We start from the raw sequence: 25,465 nt of genomic DNA, 5'->3' as shown, positions 1-25,465 counted from the left end.
TCTTTAAACTCCTTCTGAGTTATACCAAAAGGCACATAGTAACTTGTTAGTTAGGATAGACTACTTTTTGTTCCAATAATAAGTAAATCTTGAAATCTCAGTGCTGAGCATACAAACGTTTATTTCCGGCTCAGAGAAAGTCCCATTCTGCTGGGGAGATTCTCTGGGCTGCTCTTTCCGGGGGCTAATCCAAGTATCTGGGCAGCTTCCAGCTTGAGGCTCCACCATCTCCATTTGTGGCCTGGCCACAGCTGGCCCCACAGGGGAAGGGAGGGCATGAATGTGACTTGCTGGTCCTTAAACGCCTGGCCTGGAAGTGACACACTTCATTCCACTCACATTTCATTGATGAGACTGTCACATGGCCTCCCAAACTGCAAAGGGGCTGGAAGGTCTTCCGGTCTTAAGAGCAAATGGACTCTATCACAGTTAGCAAACCTCAAAACTTATTTGTAATAAAATGTTGGCTAACAATGCATTTGGGTCCTGCCTCATTTTGCAGACAGCAACGAACTGAAAACATCTAATTTATAAAATGATTTATTTCCCAGGTATTAGAGTACTTTGCTTTCTCAGATCTGATACCGATGTTCAGAATTCTCTGTTTGGCAACTGGGCATTTATACCCTCAGATAATGCCTGTATTAAAGATTCAGGATGAGTGGCACCTGTGCCCAGTGAGAGAGGGGGCAATCATGGGAAGAGCCCCCTGAAACTCAGGCATCCTCGGGCAGATCCGATTTTAGAAAGAGCATATGAAAGCACCTGGAAATAGACTCCCCAAGAATTCTATCTGCCTGCTCACCGCCTTGGAAATCTGTGTGTACCCTGAGAGGTACCCACAGCCCAATTTGAAGGTTGCTGCTTTGGGAAATTGGGGAGATTGGGCGATCTCAAATTTGTTCAAAAGTTGAGGGCAAATTACAATTCATGGTTTGACCCGGATTCCCTAAGATTCCCTAAGATTCCTAAGGGTGAAAGTAACCTGAAATAAATCACAAATAGGAAAAGAAAGATAGTTTGGGGCGAGAAGAGATGGGAGAGAGCAGGAGTAGGTAAGAGAAATAACCCAGTTTTGTCTTGGGAGTGGGGAGAGAATTATGGCCTCATTATTTCTTTAACCATTTTTGGTCTTTTTTTCTTTTTTTTACTTAAGACTGGTTGTACTCTTATTCTAAACCTCATTCACCAATCCATATATACATAGATCTGGGATTCAGACACAAAATATTACAAGTGGAATTTTTATTTATGTTTTTAAACTGAAACCATAAGAAGAAAACCAATCTTTAATGCTATTTATTATGCAGATTGGGTCTATCAGTGGGATGGCCCCCGCAACATACACCACATGCATGTTATCTCAAGTGGAGATCTCAGAATTTTCATTTTCAAAGAGGAGGACAGGATGCCTTCATGTATGTGTTTGCTTCCAGAACCTTCTAACAGGATGTGGTTTCACCTTTGCCCAGATGAGTGTGCTTGTGTATTTAGTTTTAACTAAACTAACTCACAGAGTAGATAAGTGGATACGAAAGCATTTCTGGGAAGAAAGCACAGGTCTGAGCTACTCATGAGGTGAGTAGAGACAAAGGATGGCAAAAGGGCAGCCCTGACACTGTGTCCTCGGGATGTGTTCCTCATCAGCCACATCACCAGGATAAACAATCCTCTGTAAACAGATGTCGTAAGAATTGGTCCAAAAACCTAAACATTTTCAGGAAGACCTAGTCAAACAGATTTCCATTCACAAAGTGTATACTGCGCGGTGAGACACGATCTAAAGACAGAACAAAATTTTCATGATTGGCAAGATACTTAAGATATGGTTTCATCTTTATCTCTTTTTGCATGATAGTTATATGCTCACAATTTATCAATAACTAAGCCTGCATATATCAGGGGCAAATGCTGAGGGCTTATTTACTGATGGAATGCCTACAAAAACACTTTAGAGACCACAGCCTGGACTTAGTTCTGCCCATAACCAGCTCCAGGATGCTGGGGCTGAAGCAGATCCTAAGCTTCATGACATACGCCCCCTTAGCAGGTTCAGAACACGCTAAATGATTAAGCTCACTCCTCTGTAGTAAACTGCCCTTCCTATTTAAGTTTCTGAAAATTCTGGCAGTAAAATCCTGTGAATCCTGTAAAGCTATAGTTGGATTCTAAATTGGTCATTTGTGAGGTGGACACTGTCTCCAGATTGGTTTTAGTAATATTTCACACCATTCCTATTGCTTTGGGAATCCAACCCGTGTCAGAGTACATTTGAAAGGCTATGCCTGCCCACGCCCCCACCCCCCGCAAATGCTAAAGGCACACACAAAAAAAATAAGATAGAATTTTATCCGGTCAACAAAAGCCATGTTTCACAGGGCAGTCCTCTAGGAGGGCTGCTCGTGGACATTATTGTCAGGAATCCACTTTCATCTGCTGAACATATATGAGGTCTGCAGTTAAATTAGCATTATAGAGGACAAAAGAATGTTAAGTGGTCTTCAGAATTAAAAGCAAGGGTTTGTCAGCCTGAAGGAGGATCAGTGGAAATGATATCCTATCTGTGAATGTTGTTTGAAGAGGAGACATTAAAATGAAAGAGGCGAAAAAAACAGAGAGGAGAGAGGCAGTCGTTTCTGTTTTAATCTAAGCTTCATCCCTGGGAGAGAATCTCATTACACTGGACATTCTGAACGCTGGGTCAGAACTGATGATGTGTCTGAGGGACAGACAACGGCATTTCAACAATGATCGATTAATCACTGTACAGAATTCTCCTCAGCTCCATCCTCTGTCCTTCTTTTTTAAGAAGAAACTCCTATTCACATATTAATTCAGTTTGGAATATCTGATCTACAAAAGTTAACTCAATGTAAAATCTTCAAAGCACAAATCAAAAACAGGTTGACAGGTTTATAAAGCCTGCCTGGGTTTGACCTCAGAATAGAAATGTCTACTCTCGGGCGAGTTTGGCCCATTCTTTTTCTGCTGTGCACCTGAGCTGCGGGGGCCAGCTATGAAAAATTCATGCAGGATGCTTCGACAGTCCCACCCATGTCCTTAACATCTGCTGGCTTCATGTCACATTACAACTTCAAAGTGAAGCCAGCCCTGAGGCGGCGGCCAGCTTTCACTGGGGACGGGAGAAGGGAGAGTGCGGAAATGGCCTCTCCTTCCTGACAGGAGGTATCTGGGCAGAACACACTGTAACCTATCTTCTTAACCATACGAAAGGGAGAGAAATGTTGGGAGATAATAATGACATCTCCTCAACACACCCAAACAGCAGGTGGTATCATTGTGGGACTGCGTTTCACTTCTAATTGTCACACTTTTAAAAAAAATTATTTATTTTTATCTAAACCTTCTTTATCTTTTGCTTCCCGTAAGCTTCAAGTGTAGCCATAATATTTAGCAAGTGAAAAGGGGGTGAGGTTTTGAACTCTCAAGTATACAGTTGTTTGGGAAAATACATTGTTTCTTCCTGTCAGCCAGGTGCTAGAGGGTCAGTCATTTAGACGTGTTGAGACAAGGCTGTCCCCTGGGTGTTACTCCACTTCGACACTAGGCTGTCCCAGCAGACGGAGTGGTTTATGATTATGATGGGAAACAAGAGGTGGAGCCGCACGGCACGCTCCAAGTTCACGTTGACGGCAGCGCAATCCACCAGGAATTTAACTTCCAGTACCCTACCGCCTCCATCATATTCACTACACAAACATTCCCTACTTTATTCTCCCAACGCTAAGGAAAATTTTATCTTTGTTAAATGATAATTGGCCATAATATCTTTCGATTCTTTAGAAATGCTGGCTGGCAAGTTTTTAAAATTTTATTTTGTTTGGAGTTTTCACAAAGCCTACATCAGAAAACAAAGAGGTCAAGTCTGCAGAGCACACTATATCTTACTACCAGCATGAACAGGTCTTGAAAATATCTAATGCCATGAGAAAGTGAAAGAGGTGACGTGCCCTCTAGAACGTCACGGCCTCCCAAGATGCTGGCAGTGAGGTCCCGACCTGCAGCTTCTGCTGCTCCAGCTGCAGTCCAAAAAGGAGCAAAACTGAAACATACAATTCTGGGGTTTTCTGCAGATTTATCAAGACTTCTAATCTTTAGAGGTTTTCAAAATAGAACTTTTAGTGAGAAAATGCATAATTGGGTGCCATTTAACTTTTAGCTAAATCTACAGTCAACAGCAAGGTTCTCCTACGAATTAAAATAAGGCTGCTTTTTCCACCTCCTTACTGCTTGCGCTTTACCTGGTCCCAATAAAAAGCAAAGAATATATAAGGGAACAGAATGAGGTTTTCTCATAAGATTTAAAATCAGTCCATCCATATCATCAGCCTCCTTCTATCTCACCTTCTACACATTTCACCTGGTGCCAACGAAAAGATTAAAATATACAAGGGAAAGAAATGCAAGGTAGTTAATTATCATATTTATGAGCTGCTGCCAATATATTTCTTGGTTGGAGTAGAAACTGAAATTATTGGGGGGAAAAAGTACATATTCCAATTATCTGATGCCCTGGCACTGCATGAGTATGGCAACTTCCAAGTTCACCGTATTAGTTTTATCTTCTCCTGGCCTTTATAAAGTAGCCATGTAGGAAACTACTAGGTGCAGACCGTTTCATAACTTCGTGATGTTAGCATCATGTTAACCAGAATATTTGGGAAATTTTTTCTCCCTCTTCTAACAGACTAAGGCCAATTTCCTTGCGTCTGACTCAGAATTCCACCAATTTGACCTATCATTATCCTGGTGTGTATATTACAATTGAGTGCTAAATCAGATTTGCTAAACAGAATAAATGGCTCTAACTGTAAAACTTGGAAATCATTAAAGTAATCACAACCTGCCTGATAATGTAATTTCTATCCTTTGTTCTCAAGATTGAAAAAGTTGTTGATACATCACATTTATTTCTACCACGATTCTTGATTCAGAGGCTCCTGTAAATAGCAGCACATCATGCACCGGGTTGTGTGAACCCCACACCTGATCAATGGACCTAACTTCAAAGCATTGAAAGGGTCATGCTGGTCACCAAATCTGTACCCAGCCTATGGTCTGGGAGTCAGGACTCAATTCCTAGGTTAAGGGGCTGATGGCAGCCTGATGGCCACTTGGGAACACTTGCCAGGAATGTGATGGGCACCTGAAAACACACTCAGTGAACTCCCAGTCTCCTGCCCCCAGTGTTCACTGCAAACACTCACCCAGTAAATTCTACTGGGGCCTAAAGCATTAGATCCCTCGAGGACCATGGGAAGCAAACATTATAATCCTATTCCACGTATGACACAAAACTTTTCAAACCACATGAAGGAGAAAGCCATTCTATTCCTTCAAGGTGTTTTTTAAAAAGACGAAATCTACTATTATACAGACAAATCCATTTAATTCACTCTTGTATGACGTGATCATAACGTTTTGAAATCTGCCACCACCATTTCCCAACTGTACGTTCTCAACAGCATAATCACTGCATTTTATACCATGAAGCCTGATGCTGCAAACATTTGGTGGCATGCCCTCTGAGATGCACATCTTAATCTCTTTTATCCTTTAGTTCAGAGTTCTTGCTTCTGGTCATTTTCCCCTTCTCCTGCAATCAACTTTTGCTAGTAGAATTTCAGAACCTTCTTTCAGACGCCGAACATTTAAAGGAAGTTTCCTCGAACGCAAATGTCCTTAAATAAACTGAACATACATCTGTGATTTGTGTGTATTTTCTTCATGATTCAGGCTTTTAGTTAAATCAGGTAGAAAGAAATGATCAGCTGATTACGCTTAAGAAATACTGCTAATTTTAACACAATTTAGTCTATCTATTTTCTAAAGGATTTTATTATTAAATTAGAAGAACATAACCTACGCCTAATTTTGTCTCAAATAAGGTTCATGGATCCAATTCCTTATAAGCCAGAAAATTTTTTGTTGTTGTTAAAAACAATAAACATCAACAGTGTACAAAAGCAAAAATGTTTTTTTATATCCCCCAAACAAATAAGATCTTGCATCCAGAGTTATCAGTTATATTCACATTTTCTGCCTATCACTTCAAAGAAAGCCATCATTGGCAGTGGATCAATAGTAAACCATGATCACTATACTAGAGAGAGGAGATTTATTGCAAAATGCCCCATGAGACAGTGGCTATTAATTAAACCAAGATTTTACTGCTTTCCGAAGTATTGGGAATTCCAAAACTCACTTGCGACGCTCAAATAAATGAGCGGGCTTGTCTTGTTCTCCCCGTTCCTCTCGTTGACGGCCTGCACGTAGTAAGGCCCCGAGTCACTTGCTGCTGCTGCAAGGATCACCAGTTGATTCTCCAGCGTGATGGCTCTGTGTCAGAGAAGAAGGGACAGCGTCAAAGCCACTCCATGGGACTTCCTATTTATAAGACAAATTAACTTATTAGGGAAACTATAAAGGAATGTCCAGAGTTTAAAAAAAAAGAGAGAGAGAGAACTGGAAGGACAAAAACAAATACACGGGTGCCTTGAGGAATGTGGCAGTGGCTGAGCCTCCTCAGGTCCGACTGACACACGCTTGCCAGAAGGGTGTCAGCGTTCCAGGTACTCCACGTCCGTACCAACCCTTGGTTGTGAGGAGGACAACAATTTGGAATATATGCATCCAGAGTTCGTTAAGACTCAACGATTCCTCTGGGAATTCGTAAGAAGACAAGTTAGAGGAAATTCTACGAAAGCTGGCCTCTGTCTTTCAGGCAGGGCTATTTGATCACGTGTTGGTCATAAACCTTTCAAATAGAGGGCTGGACCGCCAAAGCTTGGACCCACTTGGGGCAAATGAATTTACAGTGATTTTTTTCCCTCTCCCGGGGAGCCTCCTTACAGCCTCTGTATGTCTATTTCTTGACTAATGAGTAGAAGAAACATTGCCAGTGGGCATAGAGCTGAGCCCTTCAACTCAATGCACCCATAATCACTAACTCCAGGACTGCATGTGCTGTACCTATGCCGTCTCCCCACGTCCTAGAAGTGAAAACAAACTGGTTGATCACTACCGAATCCTTCTCATATACGCCAGTTCTACCGGAAAATTTGACCCACCTGCCCTCTCTTTAGAAATAAGAAAACTGAGGATCAGAGAGGTTAAGCTGTTTGCCCAAGGTAACACAGAAAGGCAACAATACCAGAGGGAGGGCTAGGTCTTCTCACATGTAGACTGGTGCCTGACAACCATACCATACACAGACTCTCCCCGGATTACTCACTTAAAAGAAGAAGAAGGAAAAGAACAAAGACATGAATTCCATAGATCCAAGCAACTTTTAATTAAAATGGGTGCCCTCGTATCCTTTGCTCATGCCGTAATTCTGTATTCTTTTTACTAGTTAAAGGGGTAGGGGAGGTAGAGTTTGTTAAAAATACAAAGGTGAGTACTACCTTGGCTGATGAATTGCGCTTTGAGGGTAAAACACATTCCGAGAACCAAAATGTAGTTTAGTCTATGCTCTTATTTCCCAAACACTAGAAACATCCTGGGACCCTGGAGTGAACTGTGTCACCTCCCACAACTGTTATGCTACAGTAAATAATTCTATATGTTCACATTTTAATCTTAGACAGTCATAGCTTTTCCAGATTCAGGTAAACTAAGATCCCCATTCTAGTAACATAAAAAACATGCAGAGTAAGCAACCTCTTGTGAGAAATTTTAGCATAATAATCTTTTCTTCCTGCTACCTTTTGAAAGCTTTTTCAAAAACTCTTGATTTTTATATATTTTATAAGATTATCTTAAGAAGTTACTGCTTATTCGGGTTCCCATAGGATATATTACAGTTTGAGATCTCTATGACTAACTTACCTCATTTTTCATTTAAGAAAATTCCCCTATGAGGAAATTTTCAATTTTTAGACTCATAAAATATTTCAAAAAAGTTTTACTATAATAGAAATTGTTCCATTTTATTTTAGTATATGTTACACTGGCATCTAAAATTAAATATGAATATTTATTACACATAAAGTCACACATTTAATAGTACAATTTAAAAACTGAATATATCATTACTTTTTCCTTTAACATCTGATTTTTGCCAGAGTAATTTCAAATATGCCTATTATTTCTCAGAATTATTCTCTAAAAATGTCCATTAATTCCCTATACTGTTTATGACATTGTTTCAAGGGTATTGAAAATATAAAAGTACATAAAGAATAGAAATATTAAAGTTTACATCTATTATAATCTATATCTTTAAGCTTATTTTTTCTTTTAGTTTTTATTCTGTACCAGTTTAAGTCAAAACTCATGAGGAAAAACTTATCTATTGCCAAAATGACACCACAAAAATGCCCAAACTCTGGAGAACATTAGATTAATGAAGAGCAGTTCCCCAGAAGACTTTATTCTTTCTTCCTATCCACCTCTTTCTGAACAGAGCATTTCTACAAAAGAAACTGATGCTTTTAATGAAAATTAAAATACCTAAAAACATTCATCTTACTTTCAAATTCTGAAAATTGTCATAATGCTTAAGAAGGAGGGCAAATTTTCAGAGAGAGTGAAGTGGGTACCAAGCATCCATTCTCTGAGTCTTCTTTCCTGAGAGACTCTGATCTTGTTTGGTGCCCATGCCTTCCCCAGGCAGCCATGTGATGTGAGGAAGTCGTCTCCATTCCCAGCACCAGGTTTGCATCTTGATCATTAGAGACCAACAAAGGTACCCCAGCCACCTTCAAGACAGTGAGGAGTTGCCATGGGACCCACACGCTGCCCAATCAGACCAAAGGGAAGGACCACGCTTGGGGAGAGGTCTCACTCTTGCTGGAGGCCAGCCAGAAAATACATGGTCTCAGGGCTGCTGGTGGCCACCCCTGCAACCCTGAGGGAAGGCAGTGTGTAAACAAAAGCAAGAAGAAAGACAGAATTTTGAGAATCAGAGCAAATTCGACCAAAGCCCGCAGGTAATGATGAGCGAGGAAGCGAAGCGGTCCTTTAATATGACCCTTACATTTCTTCATAAAGTACTGAGTAAAAATGTTAGGTTACTGAGGCGGAGGTTGACTTTCAACATCGATTCCCCATCTCCACCATTTTATAGTAACAATGTGGTTTGGAGGACTGGCCCAAACAAGCCTATGCTAATCATAGTAATTCAGTCCCTCTTGCCAGCGATTAACAGACAAAACCAGGCTGAAGCCTGTCAGCCTATGGCATGTAGCTGGTGATTGTCACTGGTCTGGGGTAGCCACACCTAAGTCAGTCTCATCAGACCAAAGGGCAGGACTTCTACTCTAAGGCTGGGGACAGGCTTTCTCCCTCCACTAGACGTGAACAAAGAAGCATGTTGCTGCAGATGTGCATGGTGGCAATTTTATGGCCAGGAGGGGAACAACCTTAGCACGAAGCTGATAATGTTGGTGGCAGGACAGAAGGAACAGAAAGCACCTGGGTCCTTGATCCTGATAACCTGGTCAACTGACTGACCCATCCTGCACTCCTTCCTCTCTCTGGACTTCCTGCGTCATGAGAGAATGTACCTCATTCATGTTTAAACTTGCGTAAGTTAGGGTTTCTGTCACTGATACAGATTCAAAACAGCATATGCAATAGCATCTCTTTGGGGTAAAAATAGTTTAAAAATGTGTGTCCTCTGTGCATAAGAAAAATAATCCATGTTCACAGTTTTCACTTTAGCAAACAATGCATATTACCTGTTTTCTGCATTTGCACCTGGGAATAAAATATTTCTATTCAAGAAAAAAAAATCCTATATATGTGTTTCTATTTACATGTGTATGCATAAAATGTTAACAGTGGTTAGCTCTAAGTCAAAATATTACAAGTAATTTTCTTTTTATTTCTGTATTTTAAAATATTTTTCCATAATAAATATCACTTTTGCTATCAGAAGAACAGTTTTCAAAATGAACACAAAGGCATGCTAAGTAATTACAGTAGCAAAGTTTAATACTTTGCCCATCATATGAACTACATGGCTTTATTACAACGTAATTCCAAAGTACTAATTTAAAACTTGCATTGACTTTATAGGAAAATTAGACTACTAAGCCAGAGAGATTTTCCCTTATTTTAACTTTATTAAAATAAATATATGTATGGTTTTATACAGAATTATTTCCTTAGCCTTCCCCATCTTAATTCTATGTTTCAAAATGATATCTTATAATTCTAACTTCTAATTCTATGGGATAATGATAAAGAAAATAAGAAAAAAAATTAAAAGAACTTTGTCCAATATGGGTAAAATGTACTACAGCTCAGGAAACCAGAACGCTGGCTTCATAGAGAACAAGCACAGGAACAGTTTTCACAAGAAAGAAGTCCATCAGTTGTTCTTGTTAGTGGACATTCCTAACGAAGGAAACGCTGCAGCTCAGTAAAAGAGGACCAATTCGAAAGGGCAGTTTCTAAGTCCTTTCCATTTTTCATTTGATTCTCCCAACGCTTTCTTGAGGCAGCAGGCAAAATAAGACTTCTCCATTTAGGAAAGGAGGAGACCTCAGAGGAGCTGCCTGGGGTCTTTGACCATCAGCATCGATCAAAACATCTGTGGGGGAAAATGCCCCTGGGAGGTGAACCCCTAGACCCAAGGGCTCACGCATTTGGTGTATGGGGCTGGGGGGCCACCCAGCACGGATATCGACGATGAGCTTCCTGCCACACTTGCCAATGTTGAGGGGACGATGCATTCTCCATGCCGTCAGAACATCTACTTTCAGAGATGGGACACTGACATACAAATTCTAGAAGCACCAGATTTAAGCTTGGTGAAAACAGCCCAGTGTGCACCTTGTAGTTGCTCAATACAGGAAGGAAAGTAAGGGTCCATGTTCTCCCAGAGTGCCACGGGAACAAACCAAATAACTAGGTTCACTATCTAGTCAGCAGCTCTCTGAGTCCCCAGGACTGACTCAGAGTGGAGGGAATACACATCTGAATTGGCATATTTATAAACTTAGATTTGGTGTATTTATAAACCATAAGAAGTCATAGGAAACACTTTAATAACTTTCCCTAAAGAGCAGTGGTAGGCGCAAACGGAGGAGTTGCAGGGGATACCCAAAAACACTTCCAAGATGTGCCTCGAAACTTGCAAGGGAACCCACCCTTTGGCTTTCATGAGAAGATCAAGTGTCTCTGGCTATCCGTAAGTATTTTGATCTTTGACACTTTTTACACAAAGCAGGATGGTAATATAAACACTGATTTATACATTACAACAAAAATTCAGTAAAGGGTTTAGTATAATAAGAACTTTACCCAGAAAATAGAAAAGTATAATCTGTCTGTGGTTTTACTATCACAGATGTTAAAACAGCATCTGATTAGTTTAAACTGACATTCAAGTACATTTCAAAAAGATCAGAGTGCAGAAAAATGCAGAACATTCATTTTTAAGCCCTTAAACATTAAAAAAAAAAGCATTTAAAATAGTCTCCATTTTAATTAAACAACTTTCTAATGGGTTGGTTCTAAGGCTTAGTGTTCTGACAATAATCTGTATCTCAAGCCTCACAGCTTAATAGCAAGTTCAAGGCCGACAACTTCAAAATTGATGAACTTCTCTTACATGTATAATTACAAGAACCAAAATTGCCTCCAAGTATTTTGGCAACAACAAGTCTGGATACTCAAGAAATGTTAAGGCACCAGGATGGCAAGTTTACTTAGCCAAAGAGTAGACACTTGCTGCTCACCATGTGCTCTGGGTGCAAGAAGAACACTGTAGGGCCAGCCTGGTGGCCGCGTGGTTAAAGTTCCGCACACTCCACTTCAGTGGCCGGGGTTCACTGCTTCACATCCTCAGCGCAGACCTACTCCACTCACCAGCCATGCTGTGCTGCCATCCCACATACTAAATAGAGGAAGACTGGCACAGATGATAGCTCAGGACTAATCTTCTTCACCACAAAACAAAACATAGCCTCCAAATTCTCTGACACTGCTCCCATCATTTAAAAAAAAGAAAAGAAAAGAAGAACATTTATTTAAAAGCAAGTGAAGAAGAATTTGGGAAACCTATTTCTCAGAATTTCAAACTAATAGAAATGATGAGCTAAGTTGTGTTCATTAATAGAATACAGGAATACTCAAGATAGATGACAAGAAGTACTGGGCAAACCGGATTCTGAGTCAGCTCTAGTGTACACAGTAATGCAGGCTCTGAGGAGAAAGGCAGCCATCAAATTTCAGAGCCATGGTGTCTAGTAATAGATACATTGTCCTTCTGTGGGAGGGGAAAGACCAAAGTTGACCGGAGAGGGAAGACACTAGAAACAGGAAGGGGCCTTCCAAGCCCTCCACAGCTGAGTTACCGTCATGCTCCATGCCTTGGGAAATGTTTCCATTTAGTCCAGGCCGGGATGCTGTCCTGCAGCAGGTATAGCTAATTTCACATGGCAAGTATAGGGAAACATACAATTAAATTTATATCAATTAACCTTCAGTCTCATTCTTTTCTATACCAACTGTCAGCTCTTAATTATAGGTACAAATGGAGGTCAGTGGTAGGGTGGAATTTCTAAAATGGTAACTCCCTTAAAATCGTTTGGGTTTTAAACATATTCAGATATATATACGTTCTGCCTTATACATAAGTGCCCCCTAGTATTGAGGCACAGAGGCTGACAAACAGTATGCAGTCAATAAGTATGTGCTGATTGAATGAAAAGAAGGAAACATTCAGGGATTCATATTCACATATTTGTTCCGACTATTCCTTTCTGAGCCTGCAACTACATTTTGGTGCCAGAACCCAGGCGAGGAGAGGAGTCATTTACGCACTTAATAAATATGCATGGGGCACCTGCTATGCATATAACACTGTCCAGGGAAGGTAACCATGACATACGGCCACTGAACCCAAGGAGCTAACTCCAAGGGAAGAAGATATCCAAAGGCATAAGAAGAAAAACGATAGCTGTGTGAAGTCCCAAATGTGTGAAACTAGTCTATGCATTTTGTAGAATTTTACATAAGCCAAACAGGCAGCTGCCTCATCACAAAACACGCAGATGTGGTCTGACCACATCTACCTTCCTCGGAACAGCTTCTTAAAAAGTGAAACACGGATGCGATGTCACATGGGAAAGCCAGACCCGGCTCTCTAACCCAGAACACATGCAATGTCCAGCAATGGGAGGACTGCTCCTGGAGGCCCCCTTGGAGGAAACACCCTCTCTTCCGCTGACCCTGCTACCTGCATACCTTGCCTCTCACCTGAAGCTCTGGCCAAGGACTCCTATGAGGCAGCACTTCCCCAAAAAGGGCAGCACATCCACTTTCTCCCAAACTGTGGCCCGGGACTGGGGCTTCCCTGACTGCTCTGTAGGCACACAGGCGCTGGGTGTGGTCCCGGTCAGCACAGCTAACAGTGGCAGAGAGGACACTTCAGTGGACCACAAAGAGAAGCAGAGAGGGACACTTGTCCTGCGTGCTCATTGTCTGCTCTGAATAAAAGCAGACAGGAGAGTGGAACTTAGAGTTTCTTCATCTCCAAACCCAGCTCCTGGGAGCCCGAGGGAGAAGACGGCCTGCCTTTAAGTTAAAACCCAAAGTGGTCTACAGAGAAGACACCTCCCTTTTCTACCAGAACAAATGATGACAGTTGACAGGAACTAACACCATAGACAAACCCAGGGTGAAGTTATTACTATGTTCCGTATGAAGACAGAGAGGCCCTTCAGATGCTCAGACAGGTGCGCCTTGGCTGGAGCAACGGACCTGCAATGAGACCTGACCCTGATTCTGCTCCCTCGGGCTCCTTCCTTGTTTTTTTCATCTGTGACTAGAAATGACAGTACTTACATCAAAAGGACCTTTATGAAGGGCAAATCAGGTAGTGATGTGAACGAGGCTGACACCTAAGTCATTCATTCAGTGTTTCCTGAATCTGAACCTGCTTCCTCAGGTGTGGGGCGTAGGAACAGCAAGTAACAAAAGAACAAATGTAGCCCACTCCTCTTTTGGGGGCTCAATCTCAAATACTTTCTAGAGTTTTAGTTGACAGACTTCCACACAAACAAACACTGCCGGGTCACTGAATTATCAGATTAAAGCCATAAAATGATCTGATGCCACTACTACGGAAAGCCCGCCACTCAGGAGCAAAAGTGTAACGATTTAGCAAAGAGGCCTAGGAGAAACATTTTCAGATGCTTCCACCCAGCTAACACACAAACAGCAAGACCCACTTTACAAGACTTTAATGCTGGAAAATCCCTGGCCTCTTTTCAGCATGTGCTGACGTGTCATAAATAGAATCGATCCTCTTCCTCTAGGAAAGACGCTGCACAATAGGAAGGATGGAAAAGAAAGGCAGAAATTACAGGATAACTTGATGTAACTAGTAAAGGATTTATTTCATCAAGGATTTTTGCCCGGAAGAAATATATTGATTATAGCAGTGTTTCTTAAATTTTCTGGCTAGTTTTAAAAGGTATTTTAGTCAATTAATACTTATTCAGGGGTCTTTTGCTATTTTAATTAATTGTTCCCCGCACAAGGCACATTTAAAGGCCATGCTAAATTTCTGGTGTGGTCATATGCAAAAGAATGAAGTGAATGAGGAAGGTTTAAACAGAGCTGAAGTTTATGCATAAAAATTTCCAGCCAAGCTTTTTCCTGCTAAAAGAAACAAACAAAAATTTTAAAAAGAACAAGAAACAAGACAAACAAAATGTGTGGAATATGCATTTTTAGGTCTTACCCAGAGTGTAAAATCCACTAAAACTAGAAAGCATTAAAAAAGATGACAGAAAGGCATCTAAAAACAGATGACCCACCAGTGACAGCCCCTCGGGAGGTGGGCCATCCGTGAGTCCTTCTATCCTGAGATCCTCTGAAAACAGTGGAAACATCTGAAATAAGTTCATTTTACATATAATAGAAACAATACACAATTTGGCTGAAATGGCCAAGTAAGAGACTTTTCTCCAAAGCAAGAATATCAAGATCAGGGCAGCTGTCAACCCGACGGACACAAGAGTGGCTGGTGAAGGATGCGCAGGGTGTGTCAGCGTCTGCCTGCAGCCTCTGCCACCATTCAGTCACTCCTAAGGCAGTGGGGGAGGTGGAGAGTTGACCCAGCCATTCCTATGTCAGGAAAGCCTAAGGCTGACGATTCAAGCTTCAGACAAGTCGGTTTCCCTCCATATCTTATTTTCTTCACAATAAAGCTCTCGGAGGCTTTTTTCCTTTCTGCAGAAGAAGGGGCCACGGGCAGAGCACTTGACCCTGGCTCTGCGTGATATCGTCTGCGTAGGATTATGTCTTCATGGCAGGGTCAAGCACAAGGAGCAGCTGCCATAAAAGCGAGAGCTCTTCTTTAGGAGCAAACAATAGCAGAGCAATATTGCAAAATCACTAGCAGCGCACATTGCTTCTGTAAACCCTCTCCACCTTTCAAGTCGGTCACAGTTTAGTTCCTCTTTAAAGGAACATAATTATTACAAAGAGGTTCTATTCTTTTGCTAAACTCTTTTTGATCATTAGGGGTCAAAGCTGTGCCCACAGAGCCAGGAGGACCTGTGCTGGCTGGAGGAGTCACAGAGCTTCAGGGATGACAGCTCATCTTCAGGGACGGGGGGGCCCCCTCCACGTGCCTCGAAAATGCCTGCTCCCCAACTCCAGAGAGACATCTCCATGCTCAAGGAAACAACTCCATCAACGGGGAAGAGGAAGATAAACCCAGAAGAAACCCAATTTTCTTTTAACTATTTTTCTTTCTGGAAATTACTACGATAGGCATGGCATTTGTGTGTGAGCAGAATGCTTTATCACGTGACACACGACACATGACACACGAGCATCTGTGATTACGTGTATAGCTCTGGCAAGCAAGTGCAGGGAAATGGTAAACTATTCAGTACAGAGAAACTAATTTATAAACAAGCCGGGGAATTATTTATAATCCTGGGCCGCTAAATTAACACTCAGGCAGGGTTCCCACATCCCTGCTAACTGTGAAACAAGCCACCTTCCAGGGAGAAGGCCGCCCCCTTCCCGGGCTGGGCCAGGGTCCAGGAGGCCGCGCGTTATTTACACCTGAGCTGGGATTGTTCCAAAGGTGCTGATCAGTGAATGCAGCTGACCCCTCAGCCACAGTTGGGAGACGGACATTGGCATTCTTTTCCGAGTTCTGAAGGGTTTCTGTGCATTCACTTTCAGCAGGACTGAACCTGTTGGGGCACCTCTCCCTGAGAACTGACCCTCTGGCCACTCCCCCAGTCATCCCACTACGTGGGCTGCTTGCAGGTCCTGGGAAGGAGCAGGAAGCCCCCTTTCAACTCTCCTCTTCTGCAAAACTTCGGCTCTGCCCTCCTCACAGTAATGATGAGAACCAACCTTATCTGAGCACCTTCTCCGAGCCTGGCACAGTGCTGAGTGCTCTGCCTGCATTATCTCCGCTGGTCCTCACAGCAAACAGTGGTTAAGACCCAGGATTTGGATCCAGAGACAACTGCATGGGAGCCCCTCCTCTGACACTCCCTGGCTGTGCACATTCAGCCAGCTGCTTGACGGGTGGACTGATCCTCAGTCCTCGTCTCCCGATGAGGATAATAAAGGTACCTATTTCTTAGTGTTGGTATGAGAAACAAATGAAATAATACGTAAAAACTGATGAGCCTAATACCTGGCGTATGCACCAAACTCAAAAATGGTTACCTGCAGTTATCATCCCATTTTACACACGGCAAGCTGAGGCTGTTAGAGGTGAAAAAACTTTCCCAAAGAAAGTGGAAGAATCAGGAGTGTAACCCGGTCCCACCCCAGGCCCCAGAGGGATTCTCTCCTCAAGGCCCCTCACCCTAGGCTATGCCAACTTCCCTCTCCCAGACCCAGTGAGGCGAGAGGCCAGCAGCAGTAGTCGGTGCAAGCTCTGTCGTGCCATTCAATGTGTCACCTCTTGGGTTTCTCTCTTTCTGTCTCTCTGTCTCTCTCTCTCTGCCTCTTCTCTAGGACTTACCTCTGGCTCCTGGGTGGCTAAGACAGTGCCTGGCGTAAGGGAGTGACGATGGGACAGGTGATGCAATGAAGGAGCAGTGCTGGGACCATTTGGGTTTCGTGAAGTCCCATGGGCATCGACCAGGAGGACAGGTGCTCCACCAGCCGCCAGATCTCCATCGGGAAGCCCCTGTGCTTCCGAGCTAGAGAAGTTGGAGGTGAGGGTTCCCTTTCGTACCCTGGTAGAGCCCCCAAAGCTAGGCCTTCTTGGCTGCTGTTGTGGAAGTTTTCTTCTCCACTAAGCTACAGTCATCAGTCCTGCTCATAAGAGGCAGAAATTGGAGACTTGGGGTCGGTCATGAAAATTAGTGGAAAAAGGTTTTCCTTTGGAGATAGGGAATATGTTTCCTCAAGAACTATGAACCTTGGACTTTCCCAGGAAAAGTTTCATAATACCCTTTGTTTTGGACATTAGGCTGTGTCTAAAATGAGAAAATAAGCAGGCGACTTCAGATTCGCTTGGGTGAATGGTGATACGGCAAAATAGAGCAATAAATAATTTAAAGAGGACCATTTTGGGAAAGTCTAAGTATATTGAAAACATTATTAACTGTGACAATACACCTGTGAGATACAGGTAGCGTGTATATTTAGGCAATATCACTCACAGAGCATAGACACCCCACACGAGAATAAAATGGGAAGAATGGATAAAAATAGCAAAAAGGGTAACAGCCACTTTCCCCAACTGTCTCCACTTCTTGCCATTGTCAATGATCGTGCAGTTCATTTCCATGAGAAACGCAACACAATCACATAAAACCTCATTGCCTCCATTTGTCTTTTTCGCGAACTGCACTGTTGTTTGTTAGGTGGTAAAATATTTGTTCTTAGTCCTTGGCCACATCTCTCAACAGGCGTCTTAGTTTGCCACAAGAAGTATGTAACTAGTACCCTGGCCGAAAGAGTAAAGCGAACCAGGCACTAGGTTTTGAACAGAATAAAAGACCACAGCCGTCCCTTTGGCAGAGTTATCCAAAGGGAAAGACCTTCGAGATTCCCTGAAGGAGAAGCCGGACATTGCCGGGAGGAGAGGCAGGAAAAGGAGAACGAGGTAGGTCTCTGCCACCAAGCTCTTAGCCATGTACTTAGTGTAGGAACCTCCTTTGGGCCAGCCGAATAACGGCCCCAAATATGGCCACGTCCTAATCCCCAGAACCCGTACATATGTCGCCTCACACAACAAAGAGACTTTGCAGAGGAGATTAAGTTAAGGATCTTGATGTGGGGAGAAAAGCTTGGATTATCTGGTGGGACCAAGGAATTACAAGGGTCCTTAAAAGTGAAAGAAGGAGTCAGAGCCAGAGAGGGATCTGAAGGTGTGACTCTGCCAGCTTTGAAGATGAAGGAAGGGGCCACAAGCCAAGGAGAGCAGGCACAGCTAGAAACTGGAAAAGGCAAGGAAGCAGATGTCCCCTAGAGCCTCCAGAGGAACACAGATCTCTGACACCTTGATTTCAGTCCACTCAGACTCGTTGTGAACTTCTGACCCCAGGAACTGTAAGATAATAAATCCGTGTTGTTGAAGCTCACTAAGTTCGTGGTAATTTGTTACAGCAGCAACAGAAAACTAACACACTCCTGAAAAACTTGAGTTCTCTGGCCTCCAGTTTCTTCATCTCTGAAATGAGAGATCCCTACCCAGCTCACAGAGTTGTTGGGTATATTAAAAAAGTAAGTTTAAAGTATGCACATGTGCTAAGCATAGGGCCTGGCACTGTAAATATTCAACAATGTATTTCCCACTATCACACAGACAGACTGAAATTTATGGCAAGACTGATTCAGACCTTCCTCTGATAGAATGTTGGCATCGATTCATTTATTTGTGATGAAAATAAAAGAGAAGATTTTCAATCACTAGCATTTGTAATCTTTCTCTTCCTTTACTTTAGGGCCTCATCAAGCAGTTTGGGGTGGCGACATAGACTGGGGAAGGAGGGGGGCCTTAGGAATTCACACTGAGGAGGGAAACATGAAGTCTAGAACGGATCCAGAAAGGAAGGTGGAGGCAGGGGCAAAGAGCCAGGCCGGCTATGTGGAGGTCATCGGGAGGGAGGAGAGAGGATGACAAGAGAAGTTTCGTAACTCTTTGAGAGACTAGTAGTGATTTCAATTGCTTTGACAATGTATCTTTTTTGGACGGGCTGTATTATATTTTTTTGCTTTGCCACCAAGCAGAGACTAGCACAAGATATGTTTCATTCATTTGTTCATTCACTCATTCATTCATTTAATCATCTGACAAACAATTATGGAACCCTTACTGGGGAATTTTCTGACAGTTAAGAGAGTACTGAGGGGTTTTTCAGTCACCATATTCCAGCAGGGGATTGCGAGGTCAGGCATCTAACCCAATGGTTAAAAGCACCTGCTCCAGTCCCTGAGGCCAAACTGTGGTATCTAAAGGCCATTTCCACAAAAAGGAACCAGTGCCTTTGGAGAAATGATTAATCATGGGTCTGAGGCATGAAATGCACAAGATGAGCCCTGAACATCTTGTATCACATAGGGAGGAAACAATGAGAGACCAGGTCATTTCGAAAGGACTCAGGAATCAACCTGAGGCAGCTCCCTCTACCCTAAAAGGGCACACTCTGAGCACCAATAAGAAGGCACACAAATCAAAAAGGAAGAAATAAACTGCTTCTAGTGGCAGACGAGACAGTCTACAAAGAAAATACCAAGAAGTCTACACAAAACAAAAAACTACTAACTCATAGAACCAACAAGTGAGTTCAGCAAAGGTTTCAGGATACAAGATAAGTATACAAAGACCAGGGGCACTTCTATATAATAGCAACAAACGTGAAAACCAAAATTAAAAATACAATACCAGGAGCCGGCCCCATGGCCTAGTGGTTAAGTCCGGCATGCTCTCAACTTTGGCAGCCCAGGTTCGGTTCCTGGGCACGGACCTACATCACTCATTGGCAGCCATACTATGGGGCTGACCCACATACAAAATAGAGGAAGACTGGCATAGATGTTAGCTCAGGACAAATCTTCCTCAAGGAAAAAGAGAAAGATGGGTAACAGATGTTAGCTCAGGGTCAATCTTCCGTAGCAAAACAATAAATAAATAAATAAATAAATAAATATACACACACATATATATATATAATACCATTTACAATCACTCAACAGAAATACTCAAGTGAAAATCTGGCAAATATGTCCAGTACTCATATTTGTAGTTTGAAAAACTACAAAAACTGAAGAAAGCAAACAAAGATGTAAATAAATGGAAAGACATACCAAGTTCGCGGACTGGAAAACTCAACAAATTAAAGATGTCAATTTTCTCCAAACAGATTTAATGTGATTCCTATCAAAATCCCAGAAAAAAAATCTTTTTGCACATGTATGAAATTTTTCTAAAATTAATATGGAAGGCAATGAAATGAGAAGGCTACAATTTTGAAAAAAAGGAAAAAACTAGGAAGAATCATCTATCCAATGTTAAGATTTACTATGTAACCATGATTATTAAAACAGTGTGGTATTAGCAGATGAACAGATACAGATCAATAGATCAGAATGGAGAACCCAGAAATAAACCCATACAAGTCTGGCCATCCGATTTTTGACAAAGGTGAAAATGTAATTCAATGAAGGAAATAAAGTCTTTCAACAAATGGTCTTGGAGCAATTGGACATTCAGGGGGAAAAGGAAAATTAACCTTGACCTAACCCCCATACATTTATACAAAAATTAACTCATAATAGAGCATAGATTTGTACATAAAATGTAAAACTGTAAAATTTCTAGAATACGGGAGAAGGTCTTTGGGACCAGGGCTTGGTTCAGAGTTCTTAGACGTGACATAGGAAACATAATCCATAAATGAAAAAATCAATAAACTAGACTTCATCAAAACTAAAAACTTTTGTTCTGTGAAAAACCCTGTAAAGGAACAGACACGTTACAGATTGGGAGAAAATGTTTGCAAACCACAAATCTGACAAAGGACACATATCTAGAATACATAAAGAACTCTCAAAAGTCAACAGTAAAAAACCCCAAACAATCCAATTAGAAAATTGGCAAAGGACCTGAAGAGACATTTCACAGAAGAGGATGTACAGATGGCAAAGAAGCCCATGAAAAGATGTTCGACATCACCAGCCATTAAGTAAATGCAAATTAAGGCCATGATGAACTATTACTACATACTTATTAAAACAGCTAAAATAAAAATGGTCATGCAGAGAAACTGCTTCTTTCATTCTTTGTGGTGGGAGAGTGAAGTGGTATAGCCACTTTGGAAAATTGTTTGGCAGTTTCTTAAAAAGCTAAACATGTGCTTACCATTTGGCCCAGCAATTTCACTCCCGGACATTCATCGCAGGGAAATGAAAATTTAAGTCCACACAAAAATCTGTACACAAATGTTCATAGCAGTTTTATTTGGAATCGCCAAATAAATTGTTGGTTGAAACCCAAATGTTCCTCCACAGGTGAAGAGTTAAATAAACTGCGCTCCTACCGCGCCGTGGAACACCAAACGGCATCAGCAATAAAAAGGAACTAGCAACTGATACACGCAACTTGGACGGATCTCAAGGGCATTATGCTAAGTGAAAAAAGTCGATCTCAAAAGGTCACATACTGTATAATTCCACTTACATAACATTCTTGAAATGACAAAATTATAGAGATGAAACACAGGTTGGTGGTTGCCGGTAGGGGAGGGACGTTACAGGGGAGGGAGGTGGGTGTGACTATAAAGGGGCAGCGTGATGGAGATCTTTGTGGATAGAGCGGGTCTGTGTCTCCATAGCAGTGGGGGTTACAGGAGTCTACACATGTGATAACACGACACACAACTGTACACACACAGTGTACCGATGTCCATCTCCTGGTTTTGATATTGCCCTGTAGTTATGTAAGATATAACCACTTGGTGAATGGTACGTGGGACCTCTCTGAATAATTTTTGCAACTTTCAGCGAATGTATAATTATTTTAAAATAAAAAGTTAAAAAAAAAATCCTACGCCAGAGAAAAGAATAAGAAGGAACACTTCCAACTCATTCTACGGGGATAGAACATTTGGAAACTAAAACCAACAAGCTGTTTTATCCTCCTAGAACACACCAGCTGGTCAGTGGAGAGCTCTGGCTGGAGTTCTCTAGGAGAGACAAATGTTGGAGTTTGAAAACTGAATAATAAAACAGGGTGAGCAATGTGCAGTCAGGATTACAGGATCCAGAGAGAGAGTGCCATGAGGTGGAACAGGCTTGGTGTGTTACAGGATGTCAAGGAAAGCCAAGGAGGTGAGAGCAGACACAGCCAGGGAGACAGGGAAGAAGTGCTGGGGGCAGCCATGTCATCTGGAACCTTCCAGACCTTGTTCAGCACTCTTCATCAACAGGAATGCCCCACGGTTTATCACTCTGGGCACCCCCGCTTCCTGCTTTGGTCCAGCTTGATGATCAGGGCTAAGGAGGGAGGATGAAAGAGACAAGGATATTGACAGCACACTGACAATCTACAATGTATATAAATGTAGCTATAAGAGCTCAAAATGTATAGCTGAGGCCAGCTGTGGAATTAAAAAGAAAAAAAGGGGATTAAACAATTTAGTAGACTGCAAGGGTCATGGAACAGGAATTTATGCTTTTAATTTTAACCTTGCAGTGATATTGAAAAGAGAATAAATTATATGCACTATGTTCCAAAGAAAAGTAGAGATATATTAGAAAAGTTTTCATTAAAGCTACCACAAAGAAAAAAAAGGTTAGGGTGATAAAATACTACTTTTGGCTATTTAAAAAAACCCTGTTACATGAAATAGCTAGTTACACAATAACGCCTCATAAATGAAATAGTAATGTGTCTTCTTTTATCATCTGCATCTGTGTCTTCCTTTGCTCAAAAACTGTCAGCCTGGTATGGCTAGGTTAACTGTGCTTTGGGATGAATTAGCAAAAGAAAAGGCATTTGCTAAAAACTACATTTCATTGTGCAAATATCTGAGCTTGAGACATTTTCAGTTAGGGTAGGAGGAGCAAAGGGGTCAATATAAAAGGAAAGTTAAAGAGAGTTAGCTCAACCAGAGCCAAGAATTGTGACAAGGACAAGTCTCCCGAACTAAGGGCAAACTAGGCCAGCCTGCTGGTGTACCCGGGCTTCTGACACGCCTCCACAGGTCGAGAAGCTATCTCAAGGGGTACAAGGGACTTTTCTCTTTTGATGCAGGGATAAGGTGTGTGTGTATGTAGGAGTGATACAGAGAAAACTGAATACTGTTACACTTTACGAATCACCTGGTATGTGACAGAATAGTAAACAGCACTTTGTTTTAAAAAAAGAAAAGGTAGGGGCCGGCTTGACGGCACAGCAGTTAAGTTTGCACGTTCCACTTCGGCGGCCCGGGATTCACCAGGTCAGATCCCACGTGCGGACCTAAGCACAGCTTGGCAAGCCATGCTGTGGCAGGCGTCCCACATATAAAGTAGAGGAAGATGGGCACGGATGTTAGCTCAGGGCCAGTCTTCCTCAGCAAAAAGAGGAGGATTGGCAGCATATGTTAGCTCAGGGCTAATCTTCCTCAAAAAAAAAAAAAGCTAACTACAAGTATGATGAACAACACAGCAACACAGCTAGAAATTTTCATCCATGAATAATAGGATTAAAGATACACAGTATTCAAATACCAAGTTTGATAGAATAAAGATTTAAAAAATTAAAAATAGAATTGCTACATTCCCTTAGAAGATTAGAAACACAGGCTAGAAGCTTTCTAATCCAGTTCACTAGGATCTAAACGAGAAAGTCTACCTTACTGAAGCCTGCTCAGCTGAAAGAGGGGGATTGGGTGCTAATCCATACCCCACTGTAATCTCACCAAGAAACGTCTAGTGTTTATTGTATATAGTTGAAGATTATACTGAAAACTCTGCAGGAATATGGTTACCTAGTCCTGGGAAAGATATATAGATATATTGTTTCGTCTCATAGACAAGGAAGAAAGAAAAGTGAAGAATAAACTAGAAGAAAACATGAACCAAGCATCCATATTATAGTAAGTTAGTCAGTAAAGGCAATTTTAAAATAGACACCAAAAGCAGATGGTTCCAAGTTTGCCATTTTGAAGATTACATAAACTCAGCAAAGGTAGAGAGAAGTTAGGGCCATGCCTGTCTATTTTAGAATAAACGGTATCTGACATATTCACGTGCCTTTAGCATGGAGAAGCTAGAAGAGGTTTCAAGAGGGTAACTGGGAAAACAGAGAGGCAGGCCACACTTCCAGATAAGACAACTAGTGGATCATAAAGGTATCATTTCTTTGTAGATTTAATTGCGAAATCTAACAAAATTCTCAAGAAGGTCCCAATTCAACTTTCTGAAAATGAAAAATAAATATTTTTGAAGTTTATAAGAAGAATAAAAAGTCTAAATTGTTTTTAAAAGGAGAATAAAGACGACGGACTTATCCTACCAGTTATCAAATGACATTAAATACACCCTGTTATAAATAATGATTGGATAATAGATGATTGAGGGAGAAAGGATCAATTTTCCTTACAGGGGAATTTGAATTAATAAATGTAGAAGGAATAAGGAAAATAGAAAAATCACCATTAGAATTCCACAGAAATAGTTGATTTCTGGCAAGATCCATGGATGAATCACCAAGATTAATGAGCAAAACTTCAAGGAGAAACAGGATATTTGTATAACCTCAAAGTATCAACCCAAAATATTTACTTATTTTTTTGTGGTGGTTTTAACTTCTGTCCACAAATTCTTTGATACTCTTCTCTCCAGTAGGTGGAGCTGAGTTACTCTCCTCTTGCACGTGGGCTGGACTAAGTGACTGGCTTCTAATAGTAGAAGATGGAAAAATAAACAGTAACTTTCCAGTGAACAGACCTGATTGACAGCAGCTTAGCCAGTGATCAAGGCTAACGTCAGCAGCAATAAGGTGTGTTCACATCATGGGCCTGATACGAGATGAGAAGTTCACCCCTTTAGGATTCTTCCTCCCTTTCTGTAAGCCCAGCCTAATCACGGGGACACATCAGAGAAGCCCAAATTGTGGGACACTTTACAAAACAACTGATCAGCACCCTTCAAGAGTGTCAAGATCATGAACGACAAGGAAGGATGGAGAAACCATCTCAGGTTGGAGGAGACTAAGGAGACACGACAACTAAATGCAATGTGGGATCCTGGACTGCCTCCTGGGACAGAAAAAGGGCCTTAGGAAAAATTGGAAAAATCTGAATAAAGTCTCTAGTTTAGTTAATAGCACTGTACCAACGTTAATTTCTTAGTTTAGATACGTGCACCACGGTCACATAAGACGTTAAAGCTAGTGGAAACTACGTGAAGCAGATACCAGAACTCTCTTGCAACCCTTTTATAACTCTAAAAGTACTCCAAAGTAAAAGCGTTTTTTCAATGAAACTGAACAAAAACAACAACAAAAAGT

General features: G+C 41.6%; 1 protein-coding gene across 4 annotated transcripts in view; it reads right to left on the bottom strand.

The window, feature by feature from the left end:
• The window catches only part of SDK1 (sidekick cell adhesion molecule 1), an 857,865-nt gene that overhangs the window by 362,414 nt on the left and 469,986 nt on the right, over positions 1 to 25,465 (bottom strand). For all 4 annotated transcript variants that reach the window (XM_070567258.1, XM_070567254.1, XM_070567255.1 and 1 more), the window contains exon 5: positions 6,227 to 6,360. In XM_070567258.1, coding sequence (XP_070423359.1) covers positions 6,227 to 6,360 — 134 coding nt within the window. The remainder of the gene's footprint in view (positions 1 to 6,226; positions 6,361 to 25,465) is intronic.

Source organism: Equus przewalskii, chromosome 12, assembly GCF_037783145.1.
Source record: "Equus przewalskii isolate Varuska chromosome 12, EquPr2, whole genome shotgun sequence".
In the NCBI taxonomy this organism is placed as follows: domain Eukaryota; kingdom Metazoa; phylum Chordata; class Mammalia; order Perissodactyla; family Equidae; genus Equus; species Equus przewalskii.
Note: the sequence above shows the minus strand (reverse complement) of the source record. Positions and strands in the feature narration are given on the sequence as shown.